The sequence below is a fragment of the Amblyraja radiata genome, chromosome 15 (genome assembly GCF_010909765.2).
Source record: "Amblyraja radiata isolate CabotCenter1 chromosome 15, sAmbRad1.1.pri, whole genome shotgun sequence".
Lineage (NCBI taxonomy): Eukaryota > Metazoa > Chordata > Chondrichthyes > Rajiformes > Rajidae > Amblyraja > Amblyraja radiata.
The window spans coordinates 24,496,232-24,514,977 of NC_045970.1; the positions used below are offsets into that span (position 1 = coordinate 24,496,232).

General features: G+C 41.2%; 1 protein-coding gene and 1 long non-coding RNA gene across 3 annotated transcripts in view; one reads left to right on the forward strand and one right to left on the reverse strand.

Moving 5' to 3' along the window:
* The window catches only part of wdr11 (WD repeat domain 11), a 106,315-nt gene that overhangs the window by 65,771 nt on the left and 21,798 nt on the right, over positions 1–18,746 (reverse strand). For both annotated transcript variants that reach the window (XM_033033820.1, XM_033033821.1), the window contains exons 5-8: positions 7,687–7,870; positions 4,701–4,866; positions 3,168–3,282; positions 457–655 (exon numbers count right to left, since the gene is read on the reverse strand). In XM_033033820.1, coding sequence (XP_032889711.1) covers positions 457–655; positions 3,168–3,282; positions 4,701–4,866; positions 7,687–7,870 — 664 coding nt within the window. The remainder of the gene's footprint in view (positions 1–456; positions 656–3,167; positions 3,283–4,700; positions 4,867–7,686; positions 7,871–18,746) is intronic.
* LOC116981100 lies at positions 7,221–10,915 on the forward strand. Its single transcript, XR_004414163.1, has 3 exons — positions 7,221–7,231; positions 8,877–8,882; positions 10,794–10,915. It is a non-coding gene; the product is annotated as an uncharacterized LOC116981100 (long non-coding RNA).

Here is an 18,746-nt window from a genome sequence, read left to right on the forward strand (position 1 = left end):
TTTAAGCAAAATAAATGAAAACAAATCTGTATTCTATGACTATAATAAAGCCCACTAAAAACAGTGTTTTGAAAACACTTAGTTTTCCTTTTTTCCTCTCTAATCACAAGGACAATTTTGTGATGGTTAATCAGTGAATCACAAGACTTGTAGAATTACTGTTATTATACTCAATTTTGGCACACGGCTTATAACATACGATACAATTTAGAACACAGAGCACGTTAGCATGAGTGGCTTTTGAAGAAAGTCAATCAGATTTAAGAGAATTAGACAAAGAAGAAGAAAATTAGGAAAGGGTTTCGGAAAATTGCAAGGAAATAGAATGTGATTCAAACATTAACAGATTCACAAGAGGCCAAACCACTTTCCACAAAATTTTCTACAATTCAATAAATTACTTGATACTGAATATATCAGAAATATTCTTTAAAGGGCATAGAAGACAAAAGATACCTGTAATGAGGTTTTGGTCCCAATAGGCTGGATTTCAATTCCCACAACATCACTCTGCCATCACTAACAATCAATGCAGCAGAATTTTCATTGACAGCACAGCACACCATATTGAACGGACGAACTGTCTTAGTAACCCTGATAGCATCACATTGACAATGCAGATTATAAGCAAGTTCTTGAGCAGGTTGATCTGGATCTAAAGACATTACAAAAATGCTCATTTCTATGAAAGAATCGTCTGGAAGCTGATTATTTAAACAATGTTACAACTTCATCTATCTTGCCTCTATTTTCCAAAAACATAAAATATTTTGAACATAGATAAATGAAAATTTTAGGTGGAATTATCTGGTATGATGTCTCAGGCCCTTTCCGTCTTTATATTGTTAATTCAATTTTACTAATATTTTTCAATTTATAATACTCCTATTCAGATTTTCAGCAGTAATTGTTCATAGTTCAGCCTCTGAAAAAAAAGTTATTAGGCTTGATCTTACAGTTAGATCTGCAAGCCCTGGAATATTCTGACACTTTGACAGATAGCAAAACTAAGGACAGAGCGTTCCCTTCTATCAAAGCTATCATGGGATTTTAACAATTTTTATAGGCCTGTCTAATTTAGCAAACCTTTATAATGATAACATCTGTTTCAAGAGAGATTTTCATGCTGCTCTTTCACAGTGTCAAATCTTTCCCACAGAAACATTACAATAATAATGCTCAGCCAACATTTCATGGAAAGTCAGGGTTATTTCTCTCTCTTTTGAATGCACTGCTCCTACATAAAATTCAGAATATTGTTTGTTTTATTCGTAACCTTTCCAGACTATGGCAACCACAATTTATTTAATCATTTTAATGTAGGAAACATAATAAGACACCATCGCTTTCAAAAATGTATGAATTTGCATTTCGTTTTTTTCTTCACTCTTACTATTAAGCATGTTTTTTTTCCCAATGTGGTTTATCCCAACTCCCAAGATATACTAGATAAACTGAAGATTATCTACTACCCAGATATTGATTTCTTTTACACATATATACCCTTGTGCATTCCCAAGAATGATCCATACTGATAATCATAACATCTACTTTTTGTACACTTCCATTTGCTCAACACCAATTGCAAGACCAAGTCTTACTCTCGAAAACCGCTAATCCCATCTTTGACTAGTAATTTTCCTTGTGCAGAAAATCTTAGTTTACATTAATCAATATTTTATATTCCCCTCGTCAAAATGCACTAATTGACTTTAGCGTATTTGCTTAACTACATAAAATATGCAGCAATATTATGTTGAATCAAAAGATAAAGTTGAAAATTGTAGCATAATTTCATTTTGCAAGAACTCTTTTAAAGGCAATGAGTTTCAGAAAATAGAATAGTATCTCTTCAAATCATTAATAATTATACAACAATGTATTCCAAAATTATGTATTGAAACTATAAAACTAAACCACTATTGGGGGATTATTAGAGTGCAGTAATGAGCTAATGACTGCATTTTGACAATCTTAATAACAAAGTTTGGGTTGTATACACAGGATGAGAGTCGGCTCAAATTAGTTAAAAAATAAAATTTAGAAGAGGCAAGGGAAAATGATTGGTGAAATTTATAGTCATCAGTTGCCTAGAATAGAAAACGAAAATACTGTATTGGATGCATATTTTGTGATTTTTGATGAACTTCTATAATGAAAGAATGTTTAACATACTTTCTACCCAGAGGCATTAGCTGAAATATTGAGCACACCACAGCATAAAGTTCACCGAAAAAAAGCACAATGTCTTTCATGTTTATTTCAAAACATCCCAAATTGCTTTACAGCCAGCGCGATAGATTCACAACTCCTCCTACACTTTACGCTGCCTCAGGAAAACAGCCAACATAATCAAGGACCATTTTCATCCCGGTCATTTCCTCTTCTCCCCTCAATATAAAAGCTTGAAAGCACATACCGACAGTTTCAGGAACACCTTCTTCCCCTCTGTCATCATACTCCTAACGATCCTCCCATAATCTAGGGTGTAGTCCCAATCTCACAACCTGCCTCAATGCAGACCGTGCACTTTTTTTTTAAAATTGCACCTTCTCTGGAGCTATAATATGGCATATACTGTAACACTATATTTTGCACTCTGGTATTTACCCCTTTGCACTACCTGTTGTACTTGAGTATTGTTTGATTGTACTCGTGCTTAGTATGATTTGACTAAATAACACCAAGTTTTATATTGTATCTTGGTACACGTGACAATAATAAACCAGTACCAATATTGTCCCAATGAAAGAAATAAGAGGCCAGTTTATTCATATCAAGCTCACAAAATAGCATTGTGATGATGAGCAGATTAACGCTGATTCCAGAAAAATATTACTGTACTCTATTGGTTATATTATATAGGGTCACTTGAGACAACTTTAATTTAGTGATTCAGCTGGAAGCTTCTGCAGAGCAGCATTCCCTCAGTAAATCTTTGGAGTGAGACTTGAATCTGGAATCTCAAAGGAAAAAGTGCTACCAAATGTCTCACCCTCACAATATGTAAACATATTTATTTTTCATAATTTTCACCTTAACACCCAGATTAGAATACTAGATAGAAATATTTTAAACATTTCAGTCGTTGAATGCTGGTAACTTTATTCAATGGTAAATAATTAGCATTTTGTCGCCTAGTAACAATGATTAGCAGACATGCTCACCCGGCTCTTCAGTGGGGAGCGCCAGTGAACTGGAATTCGATCGACGTATTCTTAATGTTATACAACCATTTTCGTGTAGACAGAACAAAGCATCTCGTTGACGACAAGGAATGACCTAGGGCACAAAACTAAACAGCTTAAAAAATTCTACTTCTCCAAAGAATAGTGCATTTAAACAGAAGAAAATGCTTGAAGTACGTTTTCACAGACATTATGGCATAAACTTGCTGGATGGTAAATAACCAAATGAAAAATAGTGACCTCACTTGCGTCTTGTATTTCTCATTATCTTTATTTTAGTATCTGTCAACAGGAAACAGCCAGATTGTACAATTATTACAGGCACTCGGATTATAACCAGCAAGATGCGATGATGAAAATAAGCATATAAGAAATTGGAGCAGAAGTCTTGCTCCCATCGAGTCTTCTGCTCTGTTTCCCTATCCATATCTACTTCACCAGCGATGCTCCACCTCTCTTGATTCAGGATACAGGCATTGAATGCATGCAACGATTGAACGGCCATTGAGTCCACGCCGACTCAGTCCCCGCACACATATACTATCCTACACATGCTAGAGACAATTTACAATTATACCAAACCATTGAACCTACAAACCTGTACATTGCTGGAATGTGGGAGGAAGCCAGAGGTCTCGGAGAAAACCCACGCAGGCCACGGGGAGAACGTACAAACTCAATACAAACAAGCATTTGTAGTCAGGATCAAACCCAGGTCTCTGGCGCTGTAACCAACTTTATCTCTGCGCCACCGTGCCGCCACAATGGCTTTGCATTATTCTAATCTCCAGAGAGTGCAGGCTCATCCAACAGATTCTTTTTGAAGGACATCCACACAACTCAGTAATTAATGTTGTAACATTTTATTGCAACATGTTTACGGAAACGCACCAATTTAGTTTTGGATTAAATTGGTACAGCAAAGCAATACTTTCATTAGTTACTGTATCGGTGCCCCACAAATTGCTCATCTTACTATACTCTCTGAACCATGTTTTTAACCTTCTCATCTGTCTCACTCTCATGCCAAACTACACAAAGCTTGGATAACAAACCAGAAATCTTTACATTATCTCCTCAGAAAAAAACTAATTCCTATGTCACTGGTCACGACATGAATGTTACATCACTGGTTACTACATGGATGTTTCGGCACTGATTACTACAGGCGCTGCTCCAAGTCAGCTGGAGGCAAAATGTTATCCATAACCTGGCCAGAGAGCAGTGAATAAATTCAAACATTCCCAAAGGGTACACATTTCAACCAATCTCATGTGGAAATAATGAAGCTAAATAATTCTTCAATCCTTCTCCGCATTCTTATGCAGCTCTGATTTTTAACACAATTGAAAATGCAGGAACTATCATTCCATGGATTTCCAAAAACCACTAATTCCAACTTCAATGATAATGTCACGAATGAACTAATGCCACAATTGCACCATTTAAATACTCTACAATATACACAATGTGTCATGTCAGAAAAAGTCATTGCCTCTGTAAAATATTTACCTGTAGAAAAGGTGCTCCTGTTCTTTCAATTGCCACAATGCCCACAGTTTGGTTTACCTCCAGGTCAAGAATCAGGATTTCTCTGGGGTACAACAGCAGCATATGGTTCCTCTTTGATGGCATATAAGATAACTGCAGACAGTCGTTCAAAGTTACAGACTCGGCGCTGAAAACCAGACGAACATTAAAATATATAAACCCAGAAGCTTTTTTTATTATCAAACAATAAAGGATAATGAAAGTGGGTACCTGGCACTGAAATAAAATATTCCATCTCAGGCCAGAAACCTCAGATGTCCAGCAATCCTGAGGGTAGAACATGTTTGGACATTAGATCTACAAGGGAGCTGAGGTATCATTTATTCCTTGTACTGTCTCCCAATGTGTTGCTCCATTGAAATTAATGGAACTGAACCTAGATGTGGGTCGGTGGTGCTCTGGTTTGTGTTTAACACTAGCGTCTAAATTAACAATCAATTGAGACATTACTTCTGCGCAATACTGAGAGAAAACAGTACCTTCAGAAGTGTTGCCTTTTAGCGGATATACTAAATCGAGATTTTGTTTGCAAACAGGAGATTCACAAGATCTCATGACACCAAAACACAAAGGAAGATTTTTTGGGAAATTATTTACTCAACTTCATTGCTCTCCATGATGCAAATGGTGTCTGCCTATGCTCATACAACTCGCAAACTGACATGTCAAAGAAATACTTCATTGCATTTGATATTTATGGGGACAACCCATGCTTATCAAAGGACCAAAGTAAATGCAAGCTGTTCAGCTGTCAACATTAACACAAAATGTTGAACACGTCAAACATTCTTTGTCATTTAACAATTTGCATTTACAGTAACATAATACTGAGCAAGACATAATACTGACAAACATGTCCTTCAGCTCGCTATGTCTATGCTGCCAATGATGTACTATCTGTACCAACCCCATTTTCCAGCACATGCAATTGAAATTGAAAATATCAGTTCAGACATTAATCAAATTCACTGTCTTGACTGACAACAATGGTATTTGTACACTTTTCCTAATTTTCTTTTATTATATTTATCAAACTAATTGCTCATATTACTATGAGATGGCAGTCATGGTGGCGCAGCGGTAGAGCTGCTGCCTTACAGCAAAATGCAGCGCCGGAGACCCGGGTTCGATCCCAACTACGGGTGCTGTCTGTATGGAGTTTGTACGGTCTCCCCATGATCTGCGTGGGTTTTCTCCGAGATCTTCGGTTTCCTCCCACACTCCAAAGACGTACAGGTTTGTAGGTTAATTGGCTTGATAAATGTAAAAATTATCCAGTATAAAATTGTCGAACTAGTGGTGGACACTTTGGAAGGAATAAGGTGCAAGGTACAATTAAAATAATTATTAAGATGAAATGTTTAGTGCTCATTTGAGCAATGGGCCATATCAAAATATGTTTTTACTACCTAGGACCCATATTGATAGGCAAGCAAAACAGCTTGGTTATCAGTGAAAAGTTATAGTTTTAAAAATATACTGCAATTTAATTTTTTTTAAATATATACTGCAATTTAAAATTTGGGATTAGACAATAGGTGCAGGAGCAGGCCATTTGGCCCTTCGAGCCAGCACCGCCATTCAATGTGATCATGGCTGATCATCCCCAATCAGTACCCCGTTCCTGCCTTCTCCCCATAGCCCCTGACTCTGCTATTTTTAAGAGCCCTATCTAGCTCTCTCTTAAAAGCATCCAGAGAACCTGCCTCCACCACCCTCTGAGGCAGAGAATTCCACAGACTCACCACTCCCTGTGAGAAAAAGTGTTTCCTCGTCTCCGTTCTAAATGGCTTACTCCTTATTCTTAAACTGTAGCCCCTGGTTCTGGACTCCCCCAACATCAGGAACATGTTTTCTGCCTCTAGTGTGTCCAAGCCCTTAACAATCTTATATGTTTCAATGAGATTCCCTCTCATCCTTCTAAACTGCAGAGTGTACAAGCCCAGCTGCTCCATTCTCTCAGCATATGACAGTCCCGCCATCCTGGGAATTAACCTTGTGAACCTACGCTGCACTCCCTCAATAGCAAGAATGTCCTTCCTCAAATTTGGAGAACAAAACTGCACACAATACTCCACCTATGGTCTCACTAGGGCCCTGTACAACTGCAGAAGGACTTTGCTCCTATACTCGACTCCTCTTGTTATGCATTACTGTAACTAAAATGTTTCTGCCTTGATTAAAAATTCCAGCCAAAATCAAGAAACCTTTACAAAATGAACAGCAATTCAACAAAGGGGAAACAATATTCTTTCAAATATACAGCTATGACATATTGTTAAAATAATTCAATTACGTGCTTCTGATTGATGGAACAATCAAAATGTACATTATCTAATAATACACCAGTTGTTGTAGAAATGTCCATATTGCTAAATATTCCTGACTGGAAAAATTGGAGGATTAATTAGGAAAAGTTCAATTGATGGAACATTAGGATCATTAAATGCAATGTCAGATAAATAAAAGTTTGGTAATGCTTATTATATTTTGTGATATTCATACCACAAATTATACATAATTATACATCGCAAATTTATATTTCAAATTTTCAAATGACACAAAGCCATGGGGAAGAGGTGGTGGAGTGTAAGCAGGAAGCAAATAGACTCCAATATAATTTAGATAAGTTGGGGAATGGATAAATACATAGTAGATGCACTTTTGCATGCCAGTCCCAGCTGACGATCTGCTATCATCCACTACAGTAATTCCACTCTTTTCCATTATCTGTGTACTGTGGACGGCTTGGTTGTCTCATGTTTCTTTGACTGGATAGAATGCAAACAAAAAGTTTTCATTGTACCTCGGTATATGTGACAATAGTAAATTAAACAAAGTTAACACTAAACAAGAGAATATTCAGTAATTAAATATTAATCCCAAAATACAAAATGAAAAGACAGAGCTTGTAAAATGTAAATGATCACCTTAAAATTGAACTTACTTTGGTTTTTCGTTAGTGATGAGGATTTTCACTTTGTTTAAAGCTTTCTTGGCACCAGTAGCTGCTGGTTTTGTGTGGGCAGGACTTGAATGGGGACTTGATATATAAACCTTCTTTCCCGAGCTGCTGGGAGGTTTGGATGGTGAAAAATCTGAGATAAACACTATGCCCTCACTGGTCAGCACTGAAATAGGAAATAACAGGAAAAAAAATCCTGCTTTAATAAAACTTGGAAAACTTTACATGACAAAAAAAAAAACTTTCAAAGTTATCTTACAATTATTGCCTCCCTTGAACCCAAGATGTTTTACCTAAAAATGACCAGCAACCTACTAAGAGATCTGCATAAGAAAAATGCCCACATCAATTCTCAAAGTTATTTTTTGTTCACCACGGAATCATGAAAAATTTACAACAATAGAATGAGAGCATTCAGCTCTTCAAGAGAACTTGCTATTACCCCACTCGAGTCCTCTACCTAAATGATCAGCCATGATCATAATGAATGGCGGTGCAGGCTCGAAGGGCCGAAAGGCCTACTCCTGCACCTATTTTCTATGTTTTCTATGTTTCTATAATTTAGTCACATTCAGTGCATTTCTTATTGATAGCTTATAATCGAATCAGTAGGTATATATGATGCAATGGTGGCGTACAGAAAATAGCCCCTTCAGCCCAACCTGTCCATACCAAGAAGTCCACCTGAGCTAGTTTTATTTACTCGCTTTTGCCTCATGACCCTAGTTAAGTTTAGAGACACAGCGTGGAAACAGGCCCTTGGGTCCACCAAGTCCGCGCTGTCCAGTAAACCCCGTACACTAGCACTATCCTACACACTAGGGACAATTTATAATTTTTACCAATGGCAATTAACCTTTGTCTTTGGAGTATGGGAGGAAACTAAAGCACCCAGGGGAAAAACCCATGCATTCACAGGGAGAAAGTACAAACACCACCTGTAGGCAGGATCAAACCCAGGTCTCTGGCACTATGGCAGCAACTCAACTGCTGTTCCACCCTGCTGCCATCTGAACATTTTCTATCCATGAACCTGCACAAATATCTTTTAAACTATATAATTGCTTCCTCTGGCAGCTTGCTCCATACACCCACCACCCTGTGTAAAAAGGTTGCCCTTCTGGTCCCTTTTAAATCTTTCCCTCTCACCTTGAATTTTTGCCCAGTATTAGACAAGGGTCAACCTGAGAAAAAGACTGTGACCACCCACTTTATCTATAGCTTTTATGATTTGATACATTTCTAAGATCACCACTCAACTTCCTAAACTCCAGGCATAAACATCCCAGCCTATCCAGCATGCCCTTACAATTCAGCTCCTCCAGTCCCGGTAACATCCTTGTGAATTCTATCTGCAACTTTTCCAGCCTAATTGACATCTTTCCTTCAACTGGATGATCAGAACTAAACACAATACTTCATGTGTGGTCTCACCAACGTCTTGTGCGAATACAACCCCTGTACTCTATGCCCTGTTAAATTTGCATTAATATTCTTGTCACTGCTGCTTCTTTTGTCAATGACCTTAAATAGGTATCCTCATGTGGTGAGCCTTCAGCCATTGGAAATACATTTCCTTTGTTTGGCCTTTCATGATTTTAATCTGCTCTATCAAACATTTTACCTACTGCTCCTTGGCAATGAACCACAGCTTCACCAGTCATTTTATGTAATTGTCATCTCTCATTCCAGAAACAAATCTAATAATCTGTCTACTAAAAGTCTTAACTGGTTTTCCAAAATGTTGTGCAAACCACATCCAAAATCTGATTTGAATGGTTTTATTATCACAGCATCCTATATTTTTATCCCAATCTATTGTCCAGCCACGTTCATGTTCTACTGCTTTGTTAATCTACTCCCCCCTCCCCACCTCCAAGGACTGCACGCAAATACTCCAAGTTTTTTCCATTTCCATACCACTTTTAAGAATTAAATATTTATTTGTATTGGCTCTACTCATTATTCCTACCAAAAATGCATCACCTCACTATTCTGCATTAGATTTCATTAGCCATGTGTTCAGCCATATCAAAGGCCTGACAACATCCTAAGTTTATTACTACCTTCCTCAATGTTTAGTACAGTTCCATGTATTTTTAATTTAAATATTTTTACATTATACCCTGTATCCTAAAAGAGCAAGTCATTAATGTGCATTTAAAAAAGAGCAATGGTCCTAGCCTGAACCACCAAGGATGTTACTTTATGCTTCCCTCTGAAAAATGGCCATTAGTGACAACTGCCTGCCACTGTTAGTCAATGTTCCATCAATGTTGCCTACCCCTTTATGTCTCGTGGTTTCAGTTCTGCCACCAACCTTCATGCATGGTTCTTTATCAAATACCATCAAAACGTTTTTATATACACCATCAATTACTACACTAATAAACTGTCTCCTGGCTATTTATCATTCTGTTTATTGCAGCATGTTATGTCGAGTTGGTTGCTGGATTCACTCACATTATATAATCGACTACACTGCTTTCATCTACTCTGTAAATGGAACAAAACAAAAATCAATCAGGTCAAATTGAATTTGTTGTAACAAATCCTCGCTGGCTTTCCTTTATTTCTTCACTTAAATTATCTCTCTGTTAGCTAATATTTTCTAACACTGCCCTGCGACTAATCTAAACCTTATGATACCCTGATCATTATTCTTATATTACCTCCCAAATGTGACCCAGTTGATTTGTCTTGTGTTCCTCAGAACAGATGCAGCAATGCTTTCTTAATTCCTTGCAGGCAACATAGTAACCAAGCAAAAAAAAATCATCTTAATGTGCCTTGCAAAGTCCTCCCTGTCTACCCTTAACTCAAGCACAGTCCATTTCAATATTGTGGTCAAGTCTCTGTTCTACAGAACTTGCATCTCTTAGTAATAATTTATTTACCATTTTCATGACAATATTTTCTTTCTACTTAGTTTCTTGCAAAATACAGCAAATAGTTATTTGGTTCCCCAATAACATTTTAAAGCTACTGCCTCAAACACTTGCAAACTGCCATCTGCATTGTAAATAAAAAGCACCTTTTAAATGAATGAATTAATTAATACGTTTATTGGCCAAGTATTCACATACAAGAAAATGCCTTGGTGCTCCTCCCGCAAGTGATAATATGACATAGTCACCGTTAGGAATGACACATAAAACATTAAACATTAATAATAAAACATTATCGATAAATCATGTGAATACCAGAGCAAAAGGAGACTACAGATTTTTGGTTACTGAGTAGAGCTACTACGCGTGGATAAAAGCTGTTTTTATGTCTGGCTGTGGCAGCTTTGACAATCCGGAGTCGCCTTCCAGAGGGAAGTGATTCAAAGGGTTTGTAGCCAGGGTGAGAGGGGTCAGAGATGATCTTACCGCTCACTTCCTGGCCCTTGCAGTGTACAGTTCCTCAATGGAGGTAAGGTTGTAGCCAATAACCTTCTCAGCTGATCGGACGATTCCTGCAGCCTCCAGATGGTGACTGAGCCAAACCAGCACATGATGGAGAAGGTGAGGACATACTCTACGATGGCCGTATAGAACTGGACCATCATTTCCTGTGGCAGATTGTGCTTCCTCAGCTGCCGTAGGAAGTACATCCTCTCCTGTGCCTTTTTGACTGTGGAGTCGATGGTAGCCCCCCATTTAAGGTCCTTGGAGATGATGGTTCCCACGAACTTAAGACTTCACAAATGTGACTGTGATGTTGTTGATGGTGAGTGGGGCGAGGGGAGGGGGAGCTCTCCTAAAGTCTACAATCAATTCCACTGTCTTAAGAGCATTGAGCTCCAGGTTGTTGTGATGGCATCAGGATGCCAGCTGTGTCACTTCCTGTCTGTAGGCAGATTCCTCCCCATCCTGGATCAGTCCAACCAGGGTTGTGTCGTCCGCAAACTTGAGAAGCTTGACAGAGGAGTCGGTGGAGGTGCAGTCATTGGTGTAGAGAGAGTAGAGGAGAGGGGGACAGTACACAACCTTGCTGAGGTTCTGCGGGTCCGAGATGTGCTTTCCCAGCCTCACATGCTGCCTTCTGTCTGTCATGAAGCTGGTGATCCACCGACAGAGGGGTTCAGGCACAGTCAACTTGGAAAGTCAAGTCAAGCTCTGGCACAATGGTGTTGAATGCAGAGTTAAAATCAACAAACAAAATCCTCGCATAGGTCCCCTGGTGGTCTAGGTGCTAGAGGATGAAGTGCAGGCCCAGGTTGACTGTGTCATCCACAGATCTATTGGCCTGATATGCAAACTGCAGAGGGTCCAGCAGGGGGGTCGTGATATTTTTCAGCTTGGCCAGGACAAGCCTTTCAAGGGTCTTCATGACTGGAAGTCAGTTTTTCCAAAGATTACACATGACTGTGTCAGTAATTGATCACTGCCAAGACAAAGATCCACGTGCATGTATTTATACAAGTGCAAAAATCTCTACTGTGCAATCTTGAAGTTTTGTCTATTTTAGGAACACCAGGAACACACGTTCTTATAACCTTATAAATAATATGGGATTGGCTGTGAAAGCCAAACTACCTCTAGGGTTTAAATCTCTAATATACCATTTCTGAGCCAAAAATTTGTAACCTTACTCTTTGCATTACCTGAAGGGGGCTATTGTGGATTTCACTGACCATGGACAAATTATTTAACCGTCTTCTGCTACCCATTGGACTTAGGAAGCATAAAGTAAACATACTGCTCTGATTCAGTCTTAGATCTATAGATGTGCACTATTCATTCATTAAGTGGCGGCACTGCCCTGGCAGCAGCGGCTCGCCTGCAGTCCGTTTGTTTTTACTTTTTTGTGTTGTTTTTTTTCGTTTTGTCTAGTTAAGTTTTTGGTTTTTAGGTTGTGTTTATGTGGGGGGGGGGGGGGGGTTGAAACGGGGCTTGCTGTCTCTCCCTTCGGGGCAATGCGACTTTTTTGTCGTATCCCCCTTCTCTGCCTCCGTCTGCGTTGAGGCCTAATGGCGGAGCTGGCGACCTCGAGACTCCGGAGGCAGAGCCAGTCAGGACTTGCCCTGGGCTCGCTCCCGTGAGGATTCTCTCACATCCCAGTTAGAACAATGAAAACCTTACTTGCAGCAGCACAACAGAATATGTTATAAACAAGAGAACACACACGCGGGGCTGAAACTCTCCTGTGAGGGGCTGTGGCGCTCCCGTCGGGGCGGCCCAGCCCAAGGGTGGAATGGCGCTCCCGTCGAAGCGGCCCAGATCGAGGGTGGAATGGCGCTCCCGTCGGAGCGGCCCAGCTCGAGGGAGGTACGGCGCTCCCGTCGGAGCGGCCCAGCTCGAGGGTGGAATGGCGCTCCCGTCGGAGCGGCCCAGCTCGAGGGAGGTACGGCGCTCCCGTCGGAGCGGCCCAGCTCGAGGGAGGAACGGCACTCGCGTGAGGGCGATCCGGCTAGGGGCTGGAACGGTGCTCCGGTGGCTGGGACGGCGGTGACCCGAGTCCGGGGTTCAGCCGCGGGCCAGCGGCTGCGTCCGCTGGACTGGAGGGCGGCAGCTTCGACCACCCCGGGCCGCGGTGTTTGAGCCGGCCCGTTTGCGGGGTTCGGTGAGCCGCGGGACTGGTTGTACCATCGCCCGGTGGGGTATCGCCTCAGCGCAGAGGGAGAAGAGGAGGGAAGAGACTGCAGCCCTAAGATTTTTGCCTCCACCACAGTGAGGAGGTGTTTGGAGGACTCACTGTGGTGGATGTTAATTTGTGTTTGTTGTTGTTTATTATTGTATTATTGTATGTATGACTGCAGGCACGAAATTTCGTTCAGACCGTAAGGTCTGAATGACAATAAAGGTAATTCAATTCTATTCTATTCTATTCTATCAGCTTTCAAGTGCTGATATAGCACTAACCCTAGTACAGTTGCAGCACCAGGAAAAGATATGGGATTGGTCGCAGGAATGGGAATTGTTATCGGGATGCAACAGGGACAATGCAGGGGGAATTGGGAACTTTCAATGACATGCAGTTATGACCCAGAGTAAAGATGAGGATGTCAAGACCCTGACTTAAGTGTTCTATCAATTTCATTCTCAACAGACAAAGTGTTTTGAATAAGAACATACAGTGCTCTCCATAATGTTTAGGTCAAAGACCCATCATTTAATTATTTGCCTCTGTACTCAACAATTTGAGATTTGTAATGGGGAAAAAAATGAAAAAAATCACATGTGATTGAAGTGCACATTGTCAGATTTTAATGAAGGCCATGTTTATACATTTGGGTTTCACCATGTAGAAATTACAGTAGTGTTTATACATAGTCCCCCCCATTCTAGGGCACGATAATGTTTGGGACACAGCAGTGTCATGTAAGTGAAAGCAGGGCTCAAAATTAACGGTTGCCCGGGTGCCAATGGCCACCAAAAGTCCCGCCGGGCAACCTAAAAGCCATGCCATTTTGTCCGGCTGATAATAAAATTTTCTTGACTCTTGACTTGGACTTAAGCAAAAAAAGGGTTCTTGGGGAAAAAAGAGCTACCTTAGATTTAGTTGCGTCTGGTTGGGTAACTATGGTATGGTGAAGACTATTCCATACTTTAATTGTGCGGGGGAACTCCATGGAGCAGCCAACATCTCTGTATAGAAGAAATTGGGTGACGTTTTGGGTTGAGGCCCTTCGTTAGACTCCATCTGATTTTTGTGTTTTTAGTTTAATTTAAAGATACAGCGTGGAGACAGGTCCTTCGGCCCACCTAGTCTACGCCGCCCACCTGTAAGTCAAGAGTCAAGAGTGTTTTATTCTCTCACATCCCAGTTAGAACAATGAAAACCTTACTTGCAGCAGCACAACAGAATATGTTATAAACAAGAGAACACACACACGCAGGCGCGCGATTAATAAAGTTCTATCGTATAGCATCGTGTGTGTAGGAAGGAACTGCAGATGCTGGTTTAAACCAAAGATAGACACAAAAAGCAGGAGTAACTCAACAGGTCAGACAGAATCTCTGGACAAAAGGAGAATATTACGTTTTGGTTTGGGTCTGAAAAAGGTTCCTGCACACCTTTGGAATGTGGAAGGAAACAAGAGCACCCATGCTCTTGAAACAAGAAAACCCATGCAATCAAAGGGAAAAGGAGCAAACTCCATACAGGCAGCATCCATATTCAGGAACAATTCCGGGTCTCTGGCACTTTTAGGCAGCAACTTTATGGCCAATGTACTGCCACATAGTCTTGAACTGAATTAAAAAGTAGCTGTAAAGGGGACATAGCGTCACTTAGAGATTTAAGAAAGAAAATGGATAGTTTCTTTTTTTTTAGTAACCAAAGTTATCAACGTATAATTTTTTTGTGTGGCACAGCTGGTTGACTTGCTGCCTCACACACGAGAGATCTGTGTTCGATCCTGTCCTCGGGCACTGCCTGTGTTGAATTTGCACATTCTCCCTGCAAGCGTGTGGGTTTCCTACCATATCACAAAGACGCATTGGCTTTGTAGGTTAACTTGTCTCTGTAAAATTGCCCCTAATGTGTAGGGAGTGGGTGAGGAAAGTGGGATAACAAAATTTGTGGGAATGGGTAGACAAAAATGCTGGAGAAACTCAGCAGGTGAGGTAGCATCTATGGAGCAAAGGAAATAGGCGATGTTTTGGTTCAAGACTGATGTGAGGCTGGGGAGGGCCGGAATAAGAAAGGAAGAGGCAGAGACAGTGGGCTGAGGGAGAGCTGGGAAGGGGAGGAGAAAGCAGGGACTACCTGAAATTGGAGAAGTAAATGTTCATACCGCTGGGGTGTAAAAAGCCAAAGCGAAATATTAGGTGTTGCTCCTCCAATTTACGGTGGGCCTCACTCTGGCCATGGAGGAGGCCCAGGACAGAAAGGTCGGATTCAGAATGGGAGGGAGGAGTTGAAGTGCTGAGCCACCGGGAGATCAGGTTGGTTATTGCGAACGGAGCGGAGGTGTTGGGCGAAGCGATCGCTTCACTCAACACCTCCGCAAAGCAGAGCATCTAACCATATAACCATATAACAATTACAGCACGGAAACAGGCCATCTCGGCCCTACAAGTCCGTGCCGAACAATTTTTTTTTCCCTTAGTCCCACCTGCCTGCACTCATACCATAACCCTCCATTCCCTTCTCATCCATATGCCTATCCAATTTATTCTTAAATGATACCAACGAACCTGCCGCCACCACTTCCACTGGAAGCTCATTCCACACCGCTACCACTCTCTGAGTAAAGAAGTTCCCCCTCATGTTACCCCTAAACTTCTGTCCCTTAATTCTGAAGTCATGTCCTCTGGTTTGAATCTTCCCTATTCTCAAAGGGAAAAGCTTGATCACATCAACTCTGTCTATCCCTCTCATCATTTTAAAGACCTCTATCAAGTCCCCCCTTAACCTTCTGCGCTCCAGAGAATAAAGACCTAACTTATTCAACCTATCTCTGTAACTTAGTTGTTGAAACCCAGGCAACATTCTAGTAAATCTCCTCTGTAATCTCTCTATTTTGTTGACATCCTTCCTATAATTGGGCGACCAAAATTGTACACCATACTCCAGATTTGGTCTCACCAATGCCTTGTACAATTTTAACATTACATCCCAGCTTCTATACTCAATGCTCTGATTTATAAAGGCTAGCATACCAAAAGCTTTCTTTACCACCTGAGATTCCACCTTCAAGGAACTATGCACGGTTATTCCCAGATCCCTCTGTTCAACAGTATTCTTCAATTCCCTACCATTTATCATGTAATCTGACATCTAGAGCAGCATATGCAATAGATTGGGTTGGAGGAGATGCAGGTGAACCTCTGCCGCACCTGGAAAGACTGCTTGGGTCCTTGAAAGGAGTCAAGGGGGGAGGTAAAGCGACAAGTGTAGCATTTCCTGCGGTTGCAAGGGAAAGTGCCAGGAGAGGGGGTGGTTTGGGTGGGAAGGGAGGAATTGACCGGGAGTTACGGAGGGAGCGGTCTCTGCGGAAAGCCGACAGGGGAGGAGATGGGAAGATGTGACCAGTGGTGGGATCCCGTTGGTAGACAAAAACGTTGGAGAAAATCAGCGGGTGAGGCAGCATCTATGGAGCAAAGGAATAGGCGACGTTTCGGGTCGAGACCCTTCTTCAGACTGATGTCAGGGGGGGGGGACGGGAAAAAGAAAGGAAGATGCGGAGACAGTAGGCTGTGGGAGAGCTGGGACTGGGAGGGCAAGGAAGGAGAAAGCAAGGACTACCTGAAATTAGAGAAGCCAATGTTCATACCGCTGGGGTGTAAACTACCCAAGCGAAATATGAGGTGCTGTTCCTCCAATTTGCAGTGGGCCTCACTCTGGCCATGGAGGAGGCCCAGGACAGAAAGGTCGGATTCGGAATGGGAGGGGGAGGGGGAGTTGAAGTGCTGAGCCACAGGGAGATCAGGTTGGTTATTGCGAACCGAGCGGAGGTGTTGAGCGACGCGATCGCCAAGCCTGCACTTGGTCTCACCGAGGTTGATCATACGCTGAATAATCCAACCACGTTTTTGTTTGGAAGTGGAAAGAAATAATAGAAATTGCATTCATTGCAACATGTAAAAAGAGTTGAGATACTGTATTATAATTTTGCTGCATGTCATTGTGGTATATATATACTGAAGAAGGGTTTCGGCCCGAAACGTCGCCTATTTCCTTCGCTCCATAGATGCTGCTGCACCCGCTGAGTTTCCCCAGCAATTTTGTGTACCTTCTTATATATATATCATGTCTTGATTGGTGAATATGTTTAGTTTGTGACTTTATTTGAAGCAGAAATAATATGTGAATGCTTCATTGAACATAATTCCAATTGGTAACTACGCACTTCATCCGAGCACATTATCGCACACGTCATGCAAGCCATCTTAGATGACCACCTAAATTGTCATTTGGCAACTTAAAAAGCTGCCTAGGTTGCCCGGTTAGCAATAGAGAAAAAAGGTTATTGAGAGCCCTGGAAAGTAGTTATGTTTAGTATTTTGTTGCATATCCTTTGCATGCAATGACTGCTTGAAGTCTGCGATTCATGGACATCGCCAGTTGCTGGGCGTATTCTCTGGTGATGCTCTGCCAGGCCAGTATTTCAGCCATCTTTAGCTTTTGCTTGTTTTGGGGGCTAGTCCCCTTCAGTTTTCTCTTCAGCATTTAAAAGGCATGCTCAATTGGGTTCAGATCGGGTGATTGACTTGGCCCCTCAAGAACTGACCATTTTTTAACTTTGAAAGTATGTTTGGGATCATTGTCTTGCTGTAGAATGAACCGCCGGCCAATGAGTTTTGAGGCATTTATTTGAACTTGAGCAGATAGGATGTCTATACACTTCAGAATTCATTATGCTACTACCATCAGCAGTTGAATCATCAATGAAGATAAGTGAGCCAGTACCTTCAACAGCCATACATGCCCAGGCCATAACGCCCCAACCACTGTGTTTCACAGATGAGGTGGTATGCTTTGGATCTTGGGCAGTTCCTTCTCTCCTCCATACTTTGCTGTTACCATCACTCTGATATGTTAATCTCCGTCTCATCTGTCCACAAGACCTTTTTCCATAACTGTGGTTGCTCTTTTAAGTACTTCTTGGCAAACTGTAACCTGGCCATACTATTTTTGCGGCTAACCAGTGGTTTGCATCGTGCAGTATAGCCTCTGTATTTCTGTTCATGAAGTATTCTGCGGACAATGGTAATTGACATATCCACACCTTATTCCTGAAGTGTGTTTCTGATCTGTCGGACTGGTGTTTGGGGAATTTTCTTTATTATAGAGAGAATTCTCCTGTCATCAGCTGTAGAGGTCTTCCATAGCCTATCAGTCCATTTGCGATTAGTAAGCACACCAGTGCTCTCTTCTTCTTAATGATGTTCCAAACATTTGATTTTGGCAAGCCAAAGGTTTGGCTGATGTCTCTAACAGTTTTATTCTTGTTTCTCATTCTCATAATGGCTTATTTGACTTTCATTGGCACAACAGCAATAAAAGTTTCCAAAGGTGATGGAAAGACCGGAGGAAAGACTAGGTGCTGAGAGCTCTCTTACACCTGCAGTAAGGAGGCAATTAAACACACCTGAGCAATTACAAAC